General features: G+C 42.1%; 1 protein-coding gene across 1 annotated transcript in view; it reads right to left on the bottom strand.

Moving 5' to 3' along the window:
• DISC1 (DISC1 scaffold protein) overlaps positions 1-14363 on the bottom strand; it is a 323271-nt gene that overhangs the window by 241484 nt on the left and 67424 nt on the right. Inside the window, exons 7-8 of the mRNA XM_062210776.1 lie at positions 3645-3699; positions 624-726 (exon numbers count right to left, since the gene is read on the bottom strand). Coding sequence (XP_062066760.1) covers positions 624-726; positions 3645-3699 — 158 coding nt within the window. The remainder of the gene's footprint in view (positions 1-623; positions 727-3644; positions 3700-14363) is intronic.

Raw genomic sequence — 14363 nt, 5'->3', positions numbered from 1 at the left:
ATAAAGCTACTATGAACGTCAAATAAAATAAGAAATACAGAGAAATGTTTGGAATCACTATTTAAATGACAGGGTAAGATACTACTTCCAGGGACTTTGGCTTTCAAACTATTAATGAATGGAAAAAATAATCTTTTAATAACAACCAGAATAAAGAAGAACAATGATCTCCCAGGAAATCTCCAAGCTCTACCACTAGGATTTTAAAATGAGAACATCAACTTGTCTCATGCTCCCAGCCATCCTTCACCCTAAAAGCAAGGGTTTGATCATGTAAAATAATTCTCATAGAACATCTATAGACACACACTCTACATAACATCTGCTAGAATCATACAGCACAAGCACTACAAAGCCTTGTAACTCTTAAAGAAACAGAAACCAGAAGTCCAAAACATAGCACCTGCACAAGATGTCCTATTTTGTGCACATGTGTATTCTTATGCATTTTACCCAATCCTTTATGAAGAAATCATACTCCCCATCTATTTCTTGAGTTTTAGTAAAACTTCTCACAACTTTCAGATGTCCAAGCGTGATATAAGTAAGGGTGCAATAACAGTAAGCAGTGGTTCTCACTATTTTGGTCCGTAGGCCTCACTGTCTACTCCACTTCCAGTTACCTGATACAGCAAGCATCTTGGCTTCAAGCAGTGCTGGGAGTTGGGTTTCAATATCGTTCACTTTCCTCCTCAGAGTGCTGCAGAGTTTCTCACTCATACACACCTACAGGGGGAGAAAGAGTCACCGTCACCCTCTGCTCAGCTACGTGCAGAAGGTCACACACCTCCAGGTCAGAGATTTTTAGGTGTGTAAGTAACTAACAGGGTGATATGGAGTAATTGGGGGAGAGCTTTTAACAAGGAAGCAAAAAAAAAAGAAGGATGGAAGAAGGGAGGCAAGGGCAGGGGAAAGGGAAGGAAGGAAGAAGGAAGACAAGAGGGAGCGAAGGCAGGCATCGGCATATTCTAAGCCTAGTTCTTCTTCCCTTTTACCGCACCTGAACATAAAACTGACAGAGACTAACACAACAGAGAAATCACCAACTAAAATGACTTCCTAATTCTATCTCCTCCCTCTGGGGGCCTTTGCTCTCTACTCACATCTGATACACTCTTGCCCTACATGGTTTGGTTCACTCACATTTTCAGGCTCTCTGTGCAAACAATTGGAAAGGCCCTGTTGATCACCTGCTCCAAAGAGCAACCTCCCTTGGCCCTACTTGTCTAACCCCCCTGCCTTGGTGACATTTTCTCATAGCACACTCTCCAGCTGACACACTATTTGTCATTCTTCCTTTGTTTTTACACTGTCTATCTTTGCTGGAACACAAGCTCTGCGAGAACAGGGACTTTGTTCTATGCCTGCATGTAACAGGCAGTAAATAAAGAAATGGCCATGGAGATCAAGGTCAGAGTGGTAGGTAAATTTAATTACTAACAGACGTCGCTTGGGGAACTTGGAGGGCAGATACTTGCTGGGAAGTCACATTTGGAAACAGGCAAATAACTGAGTGAGGTTCATGGGTTGCATCATTTATTTTCCCTTGGGACTCCAAGCACTTGCTATGCTTTTATTTTATTCTTGAAGAGTAGTACAAATCATAAATTCCAAATTCTTTCCCCCAAATACCTTTAGGTTATCTTTCATTTTGTTTCACTCTAAACTCTCACATTTTTTCTTTTGTTTATACTTAGAACCTTATATCTACCTGTTACCACACTCAGATTAATGAAAAACATAACACAGCACAGATTGAATAATAATGAAAATATCTGGGAAGGTAGCTTGGGGTGTCCACAAAGGATGTTTCCTAAAGCTTCACTCTTTTCTTATCAAAAATCTGAGATCTCATTAAAAACTGGAATTAACCCAGTTAGATTCACAGAGACCAGAAAAAATACAAAATTTAATGTTCCCAGAACAATCTAGGTCTTGCTAGATAGGATCAATTTTAAATGTTTTCCTTTCTCAGACAGATCTGTGTTTATTTTTAGAATCAAAGCAGACCTCACCCATCCTGCCTAAAACTCCACTATTTCTCTTGTGGACTTATATGTGATCTTTTCCATTCAGCGGCTGTAATTTTCCAATATCTTTGTAAAACTCACTCTCGGGATGAAGACAAGAATTTGGTGGCCTCTAAAGCAAAGCCTGCACCAGCAGTGCTCAGCATCTACATGTCCAAAGCGATTAATCTTGAAAGCCCTTCAAGAGTCCTGAGATTCACCAGGATGTCAGAACTGGGGAGGAAAAGGAAGATATCCTGGACACCTTCCCCCCAGCACCAAATCACGATGTGGCCTGACGACTGGCACATCCCATCCCATCTCATTCACCTAAGAATGTCATCACAAGTCCGAGGACATTTACATTAATCCTGTAACACCCCCTGTGATTTTTAGTCTCATCCAATCTCTGTTTAATAGTTATGATTTTAGTTGGAAGTAGATGTTAATCATAGCTGAATCAGTTTCTCCGTTGTTGAACAAATCTATCTTTAAAGTTGTCACTATTAATATGAAACAGTCTTTCTAAATCTCCATAATAAATTGCAATGCACACTCTTTCAGTCTGTGGTGGGTGTAATCCAATATCTACCATCCTACAGATATCATTTATTTCCAACTATTTCTTCCATCTCATTTATCCATAATTAACTTTGCTTTAGGTAACTCATAAGAGATAAAGAAATAAATTGACTGAAAGGAAGGCTCCATCTCCCTCTGTGGGTGGAATCTACAGACTATCAGATTGTGTGTGTGTGCACACACATGCATGCTCACAAATTGCACATGGGTGCCTAACTCATTAAAGAAAGAAAACTGTCAAGCTGAAATGCTTACCTCATGGTAATGCATCAATCTAGTCTACAATGGAGTTCTGTGTGATTAGAAACTACAGGCTAATATACACTGCTCTACACACATTACTATATCTGCACGTGGACATGCTTATCTATACATACACATATACACCCCAGAAAAATCTTTACTTTCTTTTATTTATAAATAAAATTAGACCCCAAGGAATTCATTAACAAATGGAGCCTTTACAGTTACATTGACAAGTGTAACTATTTAGGGATCTGTCCTAAACAGGACATTAACTATTTAATTTAATTGACTATAAGCTCCCAGAGAACAATGGAGAAGTGTTCTTTCTCTATACAAACTAAGGTTTCAAATAGGAGTCTAAATGGCATACAAAATAGGTAAAATCACTCTCAAGCCAACTGAACAACATTAGGAAACAAATGCCATCATCTACTATCTCATTTCCACTGTGAGGAACCTCAACACTGTCTACCTGGGAGGAAACAATTAATTCCTCAAATGATGCGCATCTGGAAAGTCTTTTTTAAGCAAAGGCATTCAAAATGCACAACAGCAGTCTTTTCCCACTCCTACTGAAGCAAAGACCAAACCAGTCCATTTCTAGGGTAACAGTAAGTCAAGATCTCCACCACGGACAGCAGCCCAGCCCAGTCTCCTGGCTCTTCTGGCTTATCTGCCCCGCAACATGGCCTGGAAAACTCTATGTTACTTCCACAGTCCAGGTGTTCTATGATCTGGACTTAAAGTTAAGCTGAAAGAAAACTCTTCCTAGACTTCTTTGGAAAATGGAAGCATAAATGTACTTACCTTAGCAGTGATTTCTTTAAGTGACAAGTTGAGGGATTTTATCCTATCCTGGAGGCTAGAAGAATTAAAAAGAGGACATTGGTCTTCTTGGTAAAAACAGTTTGATAGCAACACATATAGAAACACTGCAAACAGTGGGCCAATAACCGAAGCAAACAGTCTAGAAAGATGATGCCAGACTGGTTCAACTTGATGGTGGAATTAATATTCTGCTAATAAAAATCTCTTCACTCCCTAGCTATGCTACTTATACTAGAATTAAAATCTGTTATCATTCCCAGAATGCACATTTATTGATAACAAGGGGCACAGCCCAGATGTACCTGTTAGTAAAGGATTAAAATTTGCATTCCTATCCTCACCTTCCTAGAAAGATGGTCTACACAGAGTAGTGAAGGTAATCAAATATTACTGACTTGAGTTTATTCTGTAATTCAGCTAATGTATACTGGGTGTCTTCTGCATTTACCACTGACAGAATATATAAGAAATACATATACTTAAAGTGTAGCTAAAATAGGTGTTTTAGGTTTTTTCCTGCATCTTTTTGTCCTCAGCACTTCTCATCTTGACATATTCCTTGTTTGTTTCATTTTTCTGTGTAATTTAAATTCTATTAGGACAGCACTTATCTGCTGTGTTCATTCCTATATTCCCAGGGCTTAGAACAATTTCTGGAACTTATTAGTAGGCATTAAGTTTACATTTGTAAAATGAATTAATCCACACAAATAAGATTCAAATATTATTCTTGAGCTTTTCCCTAGTGAAGGGAGAACATATGAAAACAATCAATCAGAATTCAAAGCAAGACATCCACATCACTGTGAGGGGGCTCGAAACACCACACAAGGAGGAAACTCCTCCATAACTGTCACGTGCAGATCCTTGTCTCCACATGAGCAATGGAGACAACTGCTTGTGGGGAAAGGTAGAAAGGAGGGGGCTGGTGAGAAAACCTGCTAGAAGATGTGGGAAGTGAGCAGAGCCTCAGAGGAAAAAAAAAAACCAGGAGGGAGAAAGAAATTCCAGAGAGAAGATGACGCTAAATGGACCAAGTGGTTCACACGGGTGAGTTGTGAAAGATAAAATTAAACAGGGGAATGATGATCTCTACAAGGGAGAAAGAGGGAGAGAGGTGAGGGACTATCTGTAATGTGTGTTTCTTTATTTAGGGAAAGACGATCAAAGTAAATATTGTAAGTGAAGCACTGGGTAAATAAGAATCTGTAATATGTTTGGAATCTTTACAGTGAAAATAATTTTAAAAGAATTTCAAGGACAAACTCCACTCAGTATCAGATATCACACGAAAGAGTTTTTTGCTTTATTCAACAAGGCAATGGGGCATTATTCAGTGTATGCACAGTTGAGACATATGAAAAATGTTTCTATTTTGTGATACATTAATTGGACACCTCTGTGAAAGATAATACGGAAGAAGAAACTCTGAATGTGACAAAACCAGGCAGGCCCTTTCAGCAGAAAGCCAGGCCCGAGGACTGAGAGCCTGAAGAGAGTGAGACAAGTGAGGTTGTAGGTTCTGATGATGTGGAGAGCAGTGAGAAGTCTGCTCTAGGGCTTCTCTTTTCTTCACGCATTCATGTGCACACTCATTCTTCCAAGATCTACGGGGTACCCAACTAAGTTATGGACTTAGCATAAAGACATGCTCCCTGCAATCAGCCACTTACTACTGCTAGAAACACAAGGAAATGTTGCAGGATAGAGAAGAGGAGCGGTTACTGAAAAAAAAAAAAAGTCTGAGAAAGAAAAAGATCAAAGTCTGGCACATGTGCAGGCAAGGGTTTGGGATGCAGGGTAATAGGAGAAGCTTTTATAACACAGGTTGCAAAGTGTCAAAACTAAGTCAACAATTTTCTGATTTTTTTTCTTGTTCTCCAACTGTAAGAACTGTCTCTGGATGCTATCACCTCCACCAATTTGGGATTTATGGGTGCAAGCAAAGCTGCTTGAATTTTAAAAGCCCAGGAACTGGTGCAATTTTATGCTCATGAGTTCCTTCTATTTTAGACCTGCTTCCAACAGGGGTAGGTTGTCTAATCTAGCTGCAGTGAACACAAATGGAGGAGGTAAGCACAGACAAAAGGACAGGACAGGTGGCGTCAGATTCTTCTGAATTCAGAGTCACGTCTGATAAAAAGTAGTGTGCTCCATGGGAACACTGGAAAATATTTGGAATCCTGCACATTGGAATCTTGCACATCAGATTCAGAATCCTGCCTAGAGAAGTTTAGACACCCAATGGATGGAGAAGGTAAATCTGACTATCAGACTGACATGGGGAGTAGGGCAAATCAAACCGATGCTGGGGGAGTGGGACAGAAGTGTCAAACATGGGCTTGGACTGGTTCTTCCTCTGGCTCTAGGAGCAGCAGCTGCTCTGGACTGGTGTGCCTACTGTCAAAACTCAAAAGCTTCCTTCAGCATAAACACACTTTAACTCACTGGGCCCATGAGAGTCTATTCAGCTAATATATTCTTATAAATAGCTCACCACATATCAGAACCTATATGAGCATGTAATAGCATATTATAAGTAGGTGTTCCCCATCATACACAAAGACTAGTTCATGCATTAACAATTAAGATAGAGAGGGAGCAGATCTTACTGATACTGAAAATTTACCTGATCCAAATAGCCATGCCTTTAGCTAATGCCTAACATACCAAAGAAAAAATAGGTCAAGCACCATCTTCCCAGGGGTTGACACAGTTCATTGGCCTTGGCTCAGATTTGATCCTATCCCAGAAAGAAAATTAATCTCCTCTCAAACATCCATGTTAGAGGGAGGAAGCAGTGATGCAGATAATTGAATGCACTGTTTTATACTTGATTTGATTTATATTTAATTTATTTAATTTATGCTATATTACTTTTTGCAGTAGATTTACCTTCCTAATTATGTTTTGCTCAGGCTAATATTAACATTAGCTGCATCCCTGGGGTATACACAGAATGAAAGCAGTGGGGGGCATAAGAATATGAATATCTCTATTATGCTACTGGTTCTCAAGGTACTTTTAGAGTAGAAATCTCTCAAATGAAATTTTACACAGAATTGTCATATATAATGCAGATAACAGGAGATCTGTTCTTATTGGAGTGGGTAGCTGGCCCAAGGATGTCACAATAACTGTCCACACACATTCAGTGCTACTGCTAATCACACTGTGGTCCTCAAGCCATACCACCAAATTAGACCACTTCGGTGTTAACAAGCAAAAGTTCTATGTGCTTCAATGATTAAAACTAACCTTCCTGTTTCTTTAAGCTTGCAGATTGCTCATGACAAATATGAACTATCCTCTCAGATCAAATTATGGTGCACCCTGGAAAACCTATAAATTATTCACACAAAGTAGGAGATATGTTTTAATAACCACACCAGACCTAATTTATTCAAATGAGTACCCTCATTCAAAGCAGCTGCTCTTGGAGTAAAAATCAAACATTTATTGAACACTTACTACGTGCAAGATACTCTTTCATATTCTTTACATAGATGAGCATCTTAAATTTCTATTACAGTGTTAACAAATAAGAACTATGGTTACACTTTCAGACAAGAAAACCCAATGAAAAGAAGGCTTAAATGACTTGTCCCAGACTGACCAGCTAGGAACTGGAGGAGTTGAAATGATCACCCCGGCAGTCCAGCTATCTGCTCTCCTAACCACTAACTCACGCTGCCTCTTCTTAGAATTTGTGTACTTATTTTAAGTATGCTATCATTGCCCAGATTGATTTTTGGAATTCTATTTTAGAACTGTATTAAATTTACAACACAATACATACCTTTTTTTATTATTAATACACCACTATTTTTTACTCACAAACTGGCATTCAAATCATGTGACCCAACTTCACTCCAATAAATGAAACTTTAGAAAAGCTAAAATGATTGATACAACTGTCCTGCAGAAAAAGCATATCAGGGACAGATGGGCCTGGTGCTAATTGGAGTGAAAAGAAATTGAGTGCAAAGGGTTCTGTTACGGGCAGAATTGTGACCCCTCCCCCAAAATTCATAGATTTATATCCTACTCCAGAGTACACTTCAGAAAGTGATTGTACTTGGAAATAGAGCCTTTAAAAAGTAATTAAGTTGGGGCCGGTGCTGTGGCTGGCGTAGCGGGTAAAGCTGCCGCCTGTGGTGCCGGTTAGAGACCTAGCTACTCCACTTCCAATCCAGCTCTCTTCTATGGCCTGGGAAAACATTAGAAGATGGCCCAAGTCCTTGGGCCCCTGCGCCCACATGAGAGACCTGGAAGAAGCTCCTGGCTCTAGCTTCGGATCGATGCACCATCTGAGGAGTGAACCAACGAATGGAAGACCTCTCTCTCTCTCTCTCTCTCTCTCTCTTTGCATAACTGTGACTTTCAAGTAAAATAAATAAATCTTTTTAAAAATTAATTAAGTTAAAATCAAGACATTAGGTGGACCCTAGTCCAATATGACTGGTGTCCTTGTAAGAGGAGATTAGAACAGAAACACACAGATGTAAAACCCGGTAAGGACACAGGGAGAAGATACCCACCTGCAAGTCAAGGAGAAAGCCTTAGAAGGAACCAGAGTTGCTGACACCTTGATCTCAACTTGCAGCTTCTAGAACTGTGAGAAGATTAACTTCTGTTGTTCAAACCACCCTGTGTATGTTCCACTATTATGGCAGCCTCAGCAAATGAATGCATGTGGACTTCTCAGTTTTCAGCAGTATGATTAGTTATACGTGCAACTAGGAATCTACATGCTGCAGCTGGCGCTGTGGCACAGGCTAAGTCTCCACCTGTGGCTCCGGCATCCCATATGGGCACCAGTTCATGTCCCAGCTGCTCCTCTTCTGATCCAGGCCTGCTATGGACTGGAATGGCAGAAGAAGATGGCCCAAGACCCTGGGCTCCTGCATCCACATGGGAGACCCAGGAGGAGCTCTTGCCTTTGGATAGACTTGGCTCCAACCGTTGCGGCCATTTGAGAAAGGAAGACCTTTCGCTCTGTCTCTGCCTCTCTAAATGTACCTCTCAAATAAATAAATAAAATCTTTTTTAAAAAAGAACCTACATGCAAATGCTTCATGGTCCAAGGGATAAAGGTGGCCACTCCACGTGACAGCAGTGAGACAACAGAAGACAACTCTTACTTGACTTTGTTTCCATCCCACCCAATGGGGCACAAAGAGCTGCTATAATAGATGTGTGCACAATGTAGATATTCTTTTCCATAGCTAAGAGCCATCAATAGGAAGAGTGGTTAGACAAAAGCTTTATATGAGAACATAGGTGATAACAAAGAAAAAAAAAAAAAGATTATGGTACCTTTGTGTTAGTCCTGGAGCTCACAATTGCTTCCACAAATTGATTCCACATTTTTAGCTATTCTCATGACTAAAATATATTTCAACATCCAAAGAAGATTTCAAGACTTGGACACTAGAGCTTTTTTCCTCCAAAAAGCTATGAGTTAAATCCTTGAGAAAATTTGCTCCAGGGAGACACAATCCTGCCTCCAAGATCATTCAGTGATCCAAAGTCAGCTTCATATTTCCATTTTTTTTTTTTTGACAGGCAGAGTGGATAGTGAGAGAGAGAGACAGAGAGAAAGGTCTTCCTTTTTGCCGTTGGTTCACCCTCCAATGGCCGCTGCGGCTGGTGCATCTCGCTGATCCGAAGCCAGGAGCCAGGTGCTTCTCCTGGTCTCTCATGAGGATGCAGGGCCCAAGCACTTGGGCCATCCTCCACTGCCTTCCCGGGCCATAGCAGAGAGCTGGCCTGGAAGAGGGGCAACCGGGATAGAATCCAGCGCCCGACCGGGACTAGAACCCAGTGTGCCGGCGCCACAAGGCAGAGGATTAGCCTGTTAAGCCACAGCGCTGGCCCATATTTCCATTGTGATCATTCTCCCATAACATGAGTATTTAACAAGTAATGGGCAACTGCTCTTTTTTAAAAAAATTGAGAGGCAGAAAAACACATACACACAGTGACATAGAGAGACGCACAAAGATGTCCCTTCCATTGATTCAGTCCCCAGATGTGCACAACAGCAAAGTCTGGCCCAAAACCAGGTCCAGGAGCCAGGAATACAGTCAGGCCTCCCACAAGGATGGAAAGAACCCAATTACTTGAGCCATCCCTGCTTCCCTGGGTCTGCATTAACAAAAAGCTGGAGTCAGAAGCCAGAGTTGAGAACTGAACTCAGTCACTCTGGTACAGAATGTGGCTGTCTTAACCACTAGGCTAAACTGCTGCTCTGCTCACATGATTTTTAAACAAATACCCTAAACTGCCTGCATTTCTTTTGAATAGTGAATTTTTTGTGTATGCCATTTCTCCTAAATTTCTAAGCATATACATTTTCCATAACTATGAAATTTGCTGATGAACTTGTACTTTTTGTGTTGGATTTATTATGCTTTTCTGATTCCTCTTTAATTATCTGTATGTGGCTAAACCCAGGATGTGCACAGCTCAAATTTGCAGAGACAGTTTAAATCTTACATTCCTCTCTCAGGTGTCTTTCAAAATCTGTTGACAAAGCAAGAGACCAGTCTGATTCTTGAAATGAGGCATATGTTCAATTTCACTTCCTAAAATGTTTCTATGGGTAAACTAAAGATGAAAACAATTACTGGATATAAAATGCACAAATAGACCATTTTGAAGAAATTGAAAGGAACAGGAGGAAACAGTTGGCTAACAAGTAACTGAATAGGAATTTAAACACTGAAATCAATATGACTCAAAGAGGAAGCTGAGGAAATCTGCTAAAGAGGAAGAGCAAGATAGTAGTAACAGGCCGGTGCCGCAGCTCACTAGGCTAATCCTCCGCCTGCGGCACTGGCACCCCGGGTTCTAGTCCCGGTTGGGGCACCAGATTCTGTCCCAGTTGCTCCTCTTCCAGTCCAGCTCTCTGCTGTGGCCCAGGAGGGCAGTGGAGGATGGCCCAAGTGCTTGGGCCCTGCACCCGCATAGGAGACCAGGAGAAGCACCTGGCTCCTGGCTTCAGATCGGCGCAGCACGCCGGCTGTGGCGGCCATTTTGGGGGGTGAACCAATGGAAAAGGAAGACCTCTCTCTGTCTCTCTCTTTCTCACTGTCTAACTCTGCCTGTCAAAAAAATTTTTTAAATGAATGGTTTATATAAATGACAATTACTTATAAGACACAAGACTCCCCTGCAAGCATCTAAAGAAATCTAAAAGTTCTATTCTGGTTAGGGTTATCCCAGAAGCCTAGCACTCAGCACAGTGTAAATAAATCATCCCTTCAGCAGCTTGGAAACAAGAGGCTCATAAGTGATGGAAGTCGCAGCAAGCAATGAGCAGGTGTTTCCAACCCGGGGATAGGCCCCCAAGTCCCTGGAGAAAGGGCTATCTAAGCAGGAGAACTACCTTCTGCTGGGAGACTCTTAAACCTCTGTGCTTTCTCCAGAATTCCAGCTGAAGAGATGAAGAAGAGTTTAGACTGGTGAATTCAGTTACCAATGGAAAGTGTAAGCAAAGAACAGTATCATACAACGAACAAATAGGAAAGAATACAAACATTTAATGAAAAGGAATAGGGGACTTTAGGAGACATCAAAACCACAGTGAAATTAAGTACAGAACATGTCCCAAAGTGATAATAATCGAAACTAAAAGTAACCAGAATATAGACTTTTAAAATAGGCCTCATGCATTCATGAGTATGAGAGCTGATTTGCAGCCACAGCATAAGAACTAGGGAGGGTCATTTTCAGATGACTATTTCCAATCTTTGAGAAGCCAGGGAGTTCCAGGGAAAAACAATTTAATTGATATTTAATTTATAAAAGCAATGAATGAGTCTACAAATAAGCTGCCGAAGAGTCACCTTAATAATAACAGATCATGCTGTAAACTCCTTAAAGATAAGAAAGCACGTGGAATTTGTGCAATTCTAAAGGTAATACTGTAAGATATATACCCTGTTCTGTGCTTTTTAAAATCACAGCACATTTTATAAGGCCTTTTTACAGTGAGTATGCCTGGATTCCTTCCTGGAGCGTCTCAAACATGCTCCGTGAGAAACGGGGAGGAGGGTCCGGTTGCCTCGCGGACTCGTTTCCCAGCGAGCAGCACCCACACTCATCCAGATAGATTTTTCCAGTCCCTGCCTTCTTTGCCAGGTTGTGGTTTGGTAGCCTTTTCCTGTTGTTTACCATGAAGACTTTCTGGACGAAAGGAGGGGACACCAAACGGAGAGGCACACCAAACGCCTCTGCACAGTGGCTGCTGGAGTTCCAGCTCAGGTGGGAGTCCTCATGCCCACCCTTAGGTAAGGACGAACCTGAGCCCCATGGCTGTGATGACCACAGTCCACCTGGGGAGCTTTGTGGGGGAATTTGGTGGCTCTTAGCAACAGAATTACTGTTTCTCCTCTTAGACAGTTTTATTTCATAAAATCCTAAAATGCACAAAGATTGAGAACCAGAAGGGATCTTCACACTATCTTGATAAAACTTTCACCTTATCAGAGGAGTAACACCAATTCCTCTAGTCCTGGGGCCAGTCCTCACTCCTTCCAGTTCCTCTTCCACTGCATTGCTTTCTTTGCAACTGCTCACAGGGCTTGAGCCAGTTGCTTGCTCCGTCTCCCTGGGCTGCTGGATTTTAGAGATGCTTGGACTCCAACTCTCTCCAGTGACACCAGGCTCTCTAAGGTCACAGAGACAACCACCACTGCCCCAGAATGACATCTCTGTATTTTGCTGGGGCCCAGGCTGGTCCCAGGGATCCAACTCTGCCTGGCTTAAGTTCCTTCCTTTAAGCACTCAGCTCAAGCCCTGTTCTCTCCAAAGCCATCAATGTCAACCATCTCCCCCATATCAAAAATTGGCCAAAGCCATTAGGATACTTTCTGCTGTGTGAGTTTGGACTCTCAGCAGCCTTATCTGCAGAACAGGCATAAAAACAATATATTGCCTTTTATACCCTCTAGGATTATTATAAGCAAAAACAAGCATTTTTAAACATTAGAGATACTGGAATCAATGTTTGATTATCATTACCCACCCAACTGAGAAGGACAAACAGGCTAAACACGATTGTTGAGGGGACACACCTACAGAGGAGTCCAAACACCTAGGATACTGCTAGCATCACAAAGCCTGACCTCAGACAACTGTCATACTCACATCATTCAGACCCTAATGAATGGCTGTGCTCATGAATTTCAGGGAAAAGCAAGCTGTCCTCTTTGTATTTGTGTTGAAAGTTTCAAATCTCCTACAACTGCAACTTACAGCTCTCTGCTTCCTCCATGTGATCTCTAACACTCCAGGCCCACAAAGCCATTGTTTTTGACAAACCAACCAGGGAGAAGGTACAGACAAAAAGACTGAACCCCAGAGGAGGAGAACAAAGGGCAGAAATCATGGGCACTGGAGCAGCTGCCCAGGGACTGCCCATGATCTGCTGCAGGTGCAAATCCCCTGCACGCTCTGCATCCCTCCAATTTTGTGCTGCCCCTCACAGCCTGGAAGACCTTAATGGGATGCTGAGTCTTGCACACAGTGCCTACTGCAACCTTCTGGGAATCTCTACTGTGCTCCCCTGGATTCCGGAGCCTGTTCTTCAAATCAGGCCTTGGCCTCTCCCTCTAATAAGATATGCATCTAAGGGGGACATGGGACTATTGATTTTTTCCCCATCAATTGTGATCTGCTGCATTTCATTATTTCAAATCTCACTGGCAAGGAGCCCTGACATCAGCCTGGTTCGTGCACTGTGGAGCTGATACATGTGGCAGGAATGCCGGCAGCTACCTGAGAGGCTGTGCCCCACACTCCCATGCCTTGAGCAGTTTGGCTCATGGAGGAAAGAGCTGCAGGCCTAGTTCCTACCTGGCTACCACCCTCTCTATTCGGGTGTGCAGCAAGGCTCCCAGAATCTGCAGCCAAAGCCTAGCCAGCTTTGCGGTAAACCAGAGGTGGGGTTCGTCTCACAGTTTGTGCCAGCGGTTTGTAAAAAGTTGCGACATGTTTCTTGCAAATGCACAGCCAGAGACAATCCTTCCATAAGCTGCCAGAACTCATTTCACATGAAGCGTGAAAAATCTCAAGAGCTGAGGAATGAAGAACTCAACCACAGACTAACACAAGCCACTCCAGCATTTCTAAAGAATGTTTGACCACATCCTATGCAGCCCTCCGTGTCACCTGTTGTGATTCTAATGGTTCCGACCTCACTGTATGGTGAGCCACATGCAGGTGAGACCAAGTCACAGGCTGTCCTCTGCTGGTTTTTGAGGTGAACAAAACCAACAAAAAGTCAGAAGAGGCTGAGTTAATGGCACCAGGGAGAGGGCAGCTGCAAATCCTTTTTCCCAATTTATGCCAAATAAACACAGAATGTCACACTCCACACAGGGATGTGACTCATGGAAAGCCTTAGAAGCAGTGGCATTCTCACTGTACCCCTGATCTTTTCCCACCCAACATCCCAATACCATTCTAGAAAGCAGGAGTAGCATCAGCATGGGATGGAACCAGTTGGAGGAGAGTTAAGTTCATTTTTAAGTCATTCTTCCAGACTCTTCAGAGAGGGACTTGCCAGAGAAAACAAGAGCTTTTTAAAGCTCAGGTGTTGGAATCTCTGAGATGAGGGGAAATCAAATGGACATGTCTTTTAAGTGGCTCCTATTCATTAGCATACCCCTGTTCTGTCCATTTCCATAC

The sequence above is a fragment of the Lepus europaeus genome, chromosome 14, assembly GCF_033115175.1.
Source record: "Lepus europaeus isolate LE1 chromosome 14, mLepTim1.pri, whole genome shotgun sequence".
NCBI lineage: Eukaryota > Metazoa > Chordata > Mammalia > Lagomorpha > Leporidae > Lepus > Lepus europaeus.
This window is presented reverse-complemented; position numbering and strand designations above follow the sequence as displayed.